Here is a 9,547-nt window from a genome sequence, read left to right on the forward strand (position 1 = left end):
GTTGTGTGTGGTTTTTATTCCTTTATATTTGTTATTTTTGTTGTGTTTTATTTTGTAAATTTAAAATATGTTCCAGTTCCAGTGTGAGGTGTTCTTGCATTATTACGGCATTATCATTATATTAGCTGAAAATGGCCTCAGAACGACAATATTATCATTTATCGCAATAATTTCTGGGACAATTTATCGTCCAGTAAAGCTTGTAATTGTGACAAATTTTCATTATTGTAAAAAAAATGGATTAAAATGTAAAATAAAACAATATGTGTATAGTTATTGGATATATTGGCACCACCATGTTACATCAGGAGGATTTTCTGAATCCTGTCAGTCTGTTTTATTGTAAAGTCTTCATCTTTTCCCCTCAAATCTCTTTTTATATGTAAAAAGCATTAAATAAATGGTACAATTAACATGATCACAACAAGAATAGTTATTACCTTTCTTAATAAAAACACCTTAATTAGCAGATTCTTATGTTACTGCATCTGTGGGATGTTTTACAGGGAAATAGGGTAAAACTGGAAGACTGGAGTTTTCTTTTTATCCTGTAGGGGGCGATGCGGAGCTACCACATAGGTTCAGACCAGGACAGCAAGGTGAAGACAACAGAGAGAAAACGATCTACCAACAGAGGAACCAACCAGAGATCAGGAACAACTTACATTAACTGATCCATCAACTGGGCCCCATTTCTACCATGGCGACGCAGGGAAGAAATGATCGGAGTTTAAACTGACACTGCAGAGAGAACTCACACATGTCCGGTATTCATTTAACAAGCACAAACTCACCTGTCCAGCAGTGTCGCACAGCTGCAGTCTGACTGGTTTCCCATCAACCACAACCATCACTGCAATAAAAATCCAAAAACACCAAACAATGTTTCCCAGTTTCACACGTTAACATTAAATCGATTCTTTGTCAGAAAACGTCGCTAAAAATGATAAACCTCTGCAGATCAGACAGCCCACACTGTGCGTAATTCCCACACCGCGCCACGCTGACAGTGGAGCTCACCGGTGAAGTTGTCGAACGCCGTGGGGACGTACTCCGTGGGATACCCGTTGGTGGTGTAGCTCACGATGAGGCTGGTCTTGCCCACGGCTCCGTCTCCGACCAGGACGCAGTTCACTTTGCGCTCAGGAGTTGAACCGGACCAGCGGCGCTTTGCGCTCTGTGGGAAGTCACGGTTCTTTAAGCGCCGCGGCGGGACGGTGGGTCGGTCTCCACCGTCAAACGGCTCTGAAACGCGGCAGGGCTTCTGGTTCCCCACGTCGAGGGGTAACATGCCTCTCTCTATCGATTTGGTCCTAAATAGTGCTCGGTTTAGTCGCGCAGCTCCATCTTCCTCACGCAGCTCCGTTGACGCTTGAGTTGGCAGCAGCAGGTCGGTAAGCGGGTTTACTGTGAAGTGTGTCAGTGGTGTAAAGCAGACTGAAGTTTCTCTGCGCAGCGGGAGCAGCTGATTGGCATTCCCTACATCTGTCATGGTCGTGCGTCTTAAGAGGCTTACTGAGCAGAACACCATCTGAACCTCCAGGGCTTTCCAGTGAAACCAACCCAGCTTACTGGAATCCTCTGACCCAAACACACTGCCTACCTATTTAAAAAATATATATATATTATTTAAACATTTAAACTTTGCTCACATTTATTATTTTATTATATGTTACACAAATATGAAAGTTTGTAAAAGTAGATTTTTTTTCCCCCTAGATTATGAGTTAGAAAAAAATAATATAAACGCAGATACATTTCACAGCTTTGAAAACATTTATTTTCAATCTGCCTTTTAAAACTTTAAAGATAAGAAAGAGTTCTGTCGCCCTCTACAGGTCAACACACTAACTGCAACAACAAACTTAGTCTAGGACAGTTCCAGTCCTGTAAAGCCAAAGTTTATTTATTTACAACGACCTTCCCAATAATTACATCATAAGATAAATTAGAAAATAAGAAATTAAATTAAGTTTGACTAAGAAAAATATATTAAAATTGGCAGTGAAATACCAAAATAATTGTCATTTTATCAGATTTCCTTAGGTGAGCTGTGGATCATATGCAGCTCCTAATTGTATGAGTAAATAGTGCATTATTGTGAAGTGGGAATAAAATGATACTCTTAGGTTTTTTAAAATAATTGTTTTTAGATAATCTGAAAAGTGTGGCACGGATTTGCCTTTTGGACAGTGTAGTATGACTATAGTATCATATCTGTAGCAGTCCTTAACAACATTAGCATGTTGTAGAGTCTATAGCATAAGATCCCAACAATTAAGGCTGAAACAATTAATCAGATTAATCATTATGAACTGATTAATCAAATAGTCATCAACTAGTTTAGTAATCAATTAATCAATAACTAAAGTAAACAGACTCAAAAAAAGCAATTTTCTGAAAAACAATATTCACAAGTTAAGGAAGTTAAACCAAAAATTTACAAAAATATTCATTTAGCTTTTGAGATTATAAAAAACTTCTTTTTGTGTAAATATGTCCTACCCAGAACTTCCCATGTGGCAAAGATTTAGCTTCACCTGGTCCAAATTCTGTAAAAATCTCCTATTAATCACCTTTTACTATCCAGTTATTGATTTAAAATATCAACCCATCAGCCCTAAACTGCATTGAAAGGGCTGAGCTTCACACATGTTGCTGTTAGAAGAATATTTGCATTTTAGCTGCAGATGCATCCTTTTCTACAAATGATCAGGCGTACCCTAAAGGAAAGCTGTTTCTGCATTTTAGGTTATAAATTATTCATTTAAAAAAAAACAAAGGAATGTACTTATTTGTTTGCATATTTTTAATATTTTTAAACTATCATATATAAAATGAAAAATATCTGCATAATTTGACAAATGTGACACATGACACAAATGACAAATCAGAACTAAAAGAAAATTAAAAAATCTATGAATAAGTGCGAGTTACAAAGATAAATTCTATACCTTATCTTTTATTTTTGTAGCCATTTTGTTGTTTGGGTCCGAGACTGAAACAAGATGCATTACAAAGAGGTCAAAATTGGTTCCCTCTATATTTTTTACTTTTATGAATGTGGAACTTAGAAAACAAAAAAAGACCAGGTTGATAATAAATGTGGCAGAGGAGTTTTCATCTTTAAATCTGTGATACAAAACAAAACAAAAAGAGGAAGAAATCTGGTTTGACGTTACTGGAGATCAGAGCAGCGATGTGTCATGAGCATTTCAAAAAATAAAAAATATACATGTACAGAAGACTCTGGATAAAGTAGGAAATATCAGGTTCGATGCAGAGGTGTATCCAAAAATTATATTCAAGTAGGAGTAGTGATACTTCAACATATTTATACTCAAGTAAAAGTAAAAAGTATTTGGTAAAAAGTATACTCAAGTACTGACTAACTGATCAAATTATCAATAATTTAATCTTTAAAAATGACATCAACAAACGGACCAAAACGGACAAAATATAAAACTTGGTTAAAACATGTTTGCTTTTTTTATTTTGCGATGCTTCATAATAAAATTACTAAAGTAAAAGTAAAAAGTATGGCGCAGTAAAAATACTCCTGAAAGTAAATGTTTTCCAAAAAGTAAATGTAATTGAGTAAATATAACTAGTTACTACCCAACTCATGTTCAATGGGTGTGAATACTTTTGCATGCCACAGGCTCCCTTTCAGCATAATGCTCTACAACACAGAGGAACAAATTGTGTGAAGCATAAAATAATCTTTAACCAGCCGCTGACATCTCTGCTTAACAGGATTAAGGAGAAGTCAGTGGAAAACAGCACATTTCTGCCAGACCTGTGAAAGGATTGAGACATCGTTTGGCTCCAGGAGCTGGCACAGAAATAAACCCATACACTGGTTAATACAAAGCTGCTACTGTTGGCCTCCACCTGCTCCAGCGTCTGATAAACTAGACACCTAATCAGGACCTTTAGGGAGTCTGGGAGTGAGCAAATACATTAACTCAATTTAGAGTTTGGGATTAAATACACACAACGGCATCCCTCTGCTTTTCCTCTCTGGTTCTGCAGGGATCAGCTTCATTCCCCTTCACCCTCTCCTTATCTCTGTGTTTACCCTCTCCCACTCTTTCTGTCACTCTCTCCCCCCCTCCACGCGCCCTCCACCCTCTCGGGAGGGGCTCTCAGACTCTATAGTTATGGGCCGGGGCCATCTGTCACCGTGCACATTCATACAACCACCAGAAGGCCACAACATGTGCCGGTTTAAATGGAGAACCCAACTTTCCCAGGACACACAGGCCTGACCCCAGCAGCCCTTCCTCCTCCTCCATCCTGCAACCATCAACACCATCCAGCATCCCCAAAAACCCCACCCAGCTGCCACACCCTCCTCCACCAGCACCTCCAAGAAATACTGTCTGCATGTGAATCGGTGAATTAGAGCCCCAGCCCCCCAAATCTACACCCAAATAAGTGTGTTTAAGACGGGGTGGGTTGGAGGAGAATCAGCTGATTGGTGAACCCGATGGAGGATGGATGGAAAAGGAGCGTGGGTTTTTGTCGCTGGGAGGACAATAGGGATCGCCGGGAGGGGGAGTATCACACGCTTTTGCTTTGTGGCTCGGTCAACAGGCGTGTGCCACGGGTGTCGTCTCGCCTCCCCTCGCCTGCTGTCCAACTCCTGGAATGGACCAGAAGCCATGAGAACCGGTGCCCCGGGCCCTTTAATGAGGGGCGTGCTGTTTCTTATCAAAGATGGACAAGCTATCATTACAATCATCATTAGAAGCTGCACAATGGAGCACGCCTTCCTCGGCTATGGATGGGAAAATCCTCCGACGGAGCCGGGACGCCGGGTCCTGCAGTGGGGGGCAGAAGGTTTTTGTTTTGTTTTTTTAAAGCCTGGAGCTGTGTCAGTTTATTAAACGCTTGTTCAGGACAAATAAACCCAGAAATAATTTGTACTAAACTCTGCAAACAAACTAACAGACCTTTTCCCACTGGTGATGGCGTTCCATCTAGGCCTGTCGTCATAAGCCATTAATCAATTAATTTCTCAATAATTTCCATTTGCACGACTCTTCGTTTGTCTCTTTCTATCAAAAACTGGATGATAAAAGTCTTCAAAATGGTGCATTGGTCTCAACTACCCTTAATTCTGTTTAAAGAGACTTTATAGCTCATTTTATTTGTTCTTTCTGTTGTTTTCTTCTATTTTGGATATTTAAAATGTTTTCCAGAGCTTTCTCTGTCGAGTGCTTCCCTTTTAAATGTTGGCTACAAGGTGAAATACAGTTTTAAAGTAAAAAATGAAAAGTACTTGGTAACTGTAGTCAAGTGGATTTTTCAGATGTCTGTACTTCAGTATTTATCAACTTTTTACTTGTACTTCCTACATTTTAAGAGAAATACCTTTACAAAGCACAATTAGTGACGAATGTGCCAGTGTTTAATGCATCATAATCCTAATTGAGATTTGAAGAAAAACTAGACTGTTATGTTATATCTGAACCAACACAGAGCATGTTGTGAACAAAAATAAAGTGATTAGAACTTTTTAAGTATTTTTAAATTATGTAAAGTGACTTTATATTCTTGAAAATTTAAATTACTTTTTACGTTTTTGTGCTGTAGTACATTTCAAAACTTGTATTTTATTTTTTTACTTTTACTTGAGTAAAACAGTCCAACCAGCACAGAAGAAGATCAGGGCCACTGAAAAAATAATAATTCTGGCTTTAATCTCAGAATTGTGAGATTATTTTTTTCAGTGGCCCTGATTGTCTTCCATAAACTTGTACTTTTGGTTTTACTGGAGTACTTTTCATAAGTATCTGTACTTCTAGAGAATGTGAGACGTTTTGACGCCTCTGAGTGAAATGAGGCTTGAATGAGGACCTTGATTCGGTCCGTTTCTGGTCCGTTTGGCCCTCTGGGTTAAAATGTCATGCACTGTAACTCTGCCTTCAGTTTGTCATCATTATTGTGGGCTCAGAAAACATGTTGCCGCTCCGTGGCCTTTCTTGAGAGCCTCCTCCAAATTCATTTTAATTCTGTCCGCCGACCTGCGGCCAAGGCCACAAAAAGCATTGTCATGCCGCTGAAGACGGGAGGATGTAAGGGTGAAGTGTGCGTGTGTTTTCAGGAGGATGGGGTGGGGCATGACACTGCAGCAGCGGCAGCTGGCAGCCCAGCTTGCAGGGGCCATCTCATCACAATGGACAGCCTTCCCCTTGGGGCCAGTGATTTAGGACAGGCCTCTCCGGACAGGAGAGGGACACTGGCTTTGCAGCCTCTTCTCCCCTCCTTCTCCACCGGTTCCCGTGCTCCCGCCCCAGCGCCTCCACTTACACTCTCCTCATCCAACTGTGACAAAGCTCTCTCCTGGGATGGGGAGGCGGGCCTGTAGATGGGAGCATTCCTAAGGTGTAGCAGGCTAACTCACGCCAGACACAGGAGGGGGAAGACAACAGGTGCATGTGGATCCGCTGACGTCCAGCAGCAGCTGAGAGATAGGGACACGGGGGTATTATAGCACCATTATGCGCCGCTGCTGCACCGGTGGGCTGCTGGACCTGCTTTTTTTTTTAAACAAAACAAGGCTTTTTATGTGTAACCTAGTCTTACTCCAACAAGCCTGTTTGTCGTCCTGCTACCTCGGCCAACACCTGCCACCGCAGCAACATCCAAAACAAGAGCTAGAGATGGCAATTACTGACTAATGAGTTAAGCTAAAGTCAGACTGAGTCGGGTACTAACTACTTACATTTACGCAATTACATTAACATTTTTGAAGAAGATCTACTTTTAGGAGTATTTTTACTACACTGTACTTTTTACTTTTGCGTTATTAGGAAGTATTTCTACTCTTACTTGAATAAAATTTCTGGATTTTCAAACATGTTTTAACCAAAAATTCACCAGACTCAGAGACACACCAGCAGATTTTGTTAATGTTTCGTAAGTTTTATTTAGAAAGAAACTGATTTGCCTGATTATGTTATATTTTCTTACTTATATCATAAATTATTGTCATCTTGGTCCTTAAAATACCAAAATTTCCACTTAGCTTCATATTTTGGTCTGATTATGTGATTTTTAAATATTATGATGTACTTGAGAAGATTGTTTACCAAATACTTTTTTACCCTTACTTGAATAATTTGGATGGCTACTTTTTACTTTTATTTGAGTAAAAATATGTTGAAGTAATCTTAATCTTACATGAGCACAATTTTTGTGTACTCTACCCACCTGTGGCTAAAGTTGATTGATCATTTCGATCAACTAACAATTATTTTTTCTTAAAAACCTGAGTTTACTCTAAGTATCAAGAGAAGGGGGTCTTTTCATGGGTACATTTTTCATCCTGAATTTAAAAAACAAACATTATTATTTATCAGCTGCATTTAATACTGACTACACAAACAGAAAATCGTGTTTTGTTTTATAAACTTAGGAACCTCTTAGTTTGCTAAATAGAAAAATAAAAGATTAAAAGAATAAAATATGTGAAACACTTAACTCCCCATGGGCACATTCATACACAAGGAATGTTTTAAAATTTCGCCATGATGCGCTTTAACTTACAGCCGCTGTGCTTATTAGCGCCATATTTCTTCCCCATCATGTAAAATTTTTCTCCGTCTTCGTAGCACTTAACGCAACTCCGTCATACAACACGGCTGAATGAGCGCTGCGGCGAAACCTCTTCTATATTTGCACAGTGCAGTTCGTAACTGCACTGTGCGGTTCTGCACTGAAAACTCTTACCTGTTTTCGCACTGCCGCCATGTTTGTTTCTGACTCCGCTTCAGAATGACCAGCGGCGCCCTCTGCTGGATGGCGGCCAAACTACAACACCGAAAGAAGGTCTGCAGTAGTTAATTGGTAATCGAGTTGAAAAATTTGTTTTAAAAACAAACCATTAGTCGACAATTAATAGTAAGTTGATTAATTGCTTGTATAATCTGGACCTCTGGTCTGACTCACTCTAAATCCAACCCAGTGGAAAGAAAACTTGAGCTGACAGGTCTGGAGAAATCCCACCACTTCCAACCGGAGCCCTGAAATGCCCTTTTTGCACCTCGGCCCCCTGCCTCCTCCTCCTCTGTCCCTCTGAATTATGTTATATCTCAAATGAGCAGTCATACAGCAGATTGTTTGGTGTGGCCGCATTGACATAACTGGTGACAAAGCCTCTAACAGAGCGAGTGTCCTGAGGGGATAGGCAGTATTTGGTTACTGGATCGTTGATCGCTCCCCATTGTGATCCACTCTGGGTCCCATAGAAGGTTGAAAGGAGGTTTGGGGAGGGGGGGATGTGTGTGCATATGTGGGCCCACAACGCAGGTGTCTGCATCTGTTCATTTCTGGGCAGATGCTCAAGGCTGGAAAGATACAGAGGGAGAGTTAGGGACAGGGGAGGGGAGGAGAAGAGGGACTTCTTCCGTTTACTGTTGTCTTTTAATGATTAAGCAACAATGAAAAAAATAAATAAAGTGTTTAAGACACATAGGGATCTAAATAAATTAGAATCCAATCAAAGAGCTTATTTATTTGAGTATATAATTTCAAAAAGTCACAGGGTGATGTTTTTCACATGTTGATTTCTGTCCATTCAATCTAATAATAACATAATTTTTTTAGTTATCCTTTATTTAATTATTTATTCTGTGTTCTGGCATATACTTTTATTTATTTATTTATTTACTGTCTTTCTCTCCAGAATGAATGTTTTAAAAATAATTTCTAAAAATCTATTATTTTAGTAATTGATTATTCTATCAATTATCCTTACGATTTAATTGACACATTCTACAGATTTTTCATTTAACCGCTTATGCCCTTTTATGCTGTTATAGAAACACATTAAAAGATGCAAGTAAACAAATAACTCAGTTCTGTCTTTGAATGAGAAAATAAACATTTTATTGACTAAAATGCAATAACAAAGCATTCCTGTAGTGAATTTGTAGCAGGTTAAGCTAAATCAAAACCACTTCAGATGTTTTGGGTAAAACATATTTTCAGACAAATGTACCTACATTTTGTACAGTTTTGGCTAGTTGCTGCTCTGACTGCGTTGTTCTTTCTGCAGCTGGTCTTTATTGAGCCTGTACAAAGTTAACAATAAATCGATTACAAAATAAGTTAACGATTAATCAATAACTTCATCAGTTAAAGATTTTTCTATAATCAATTCATCAGGATTAATTGTTTCAGCCATAATTTTATTTATTTTTTCTTATAGACAATGAAACCCAAACAAAGATTTATCTGAAAATGAAATGCCATCTTGGACAAATAAAATGCTGTTTATATGTTTTTTAGGTTATGTGCAAACAACTCGGTTATTTATTTTGTAGATCAAATAATGTGAAAATAACAGTAGGGATGCTATGTGACATGAGGAAAACTGATAACAGCAGGAATGTAAACATTTATTGACTCCGTTGGGAGCACTGATGGTTATAAAGTCCTTTGTGCACCAAGGATGCAGCAGTCTGTCACTGAAGGAGCTTTTAGTTTGTAACAGCTTCCTGCATGAGGGGGACAAAACTGTCCAACAGGGGTTACT

General features: G+C 38.9%; 1 protein-coding gene across 3 annotated transcripts in view; it reads right to left on the minus strand.

The window, feature by feature from the left end:
- Positions 1–7,815, minus strand: part of LOC103154494 (rho-related GTP-binding protein RhoU-like) — a 10,352-nt gene extending 2,537 nt beyond the window's left edge. The window contains exons 1-4 of one of the 3 annotated variants that reach the window (XM_007575791.2): positions 7,741–7,815; positions 1,021–1,603; positions 795–853; positions 666–695 (exon numbers count right to left, since the gene is read on the minus strand). In XM_007575791.2, coding sequence (XP_007575853.1) covers positions 666–695; positions 795–853; positions 1,021–1,603; positions 7,741–7,761 — 693 coding nt within the window. In that variant the 5' untranslated portion in view covers positions 7,762–7,815. Of the gene's footprint in view, positions 1–665; positions 696–794; positions 854–1,020; positions 1,604–7,557; positions 7,677–7,740 lie in introns of those variants that run through there. The other 2 variants (XM_007575790.2, XM_016662734.1) reach the window with 2 other exon arrangements.
- Positions 7,816–9,547: the final 1,732 nt, after the last annotated feature.

This window comes from Poecilia formosa, unplaced genomic scaffold (genome assembly GCF_000485575.1).
Source record: "Poecilia formosa unplaced genomic scaffold, Poecilia_formosa-5.1.2 Scaffold388, whole genome shotgun sequence".
NCBI classification, from domain to species: Eukaryota; Metazoa; Chordata; class Actinopteri; order Cyprinodontiformes; family Poeciliidae; genus Poecilia; species Poecilia formosa.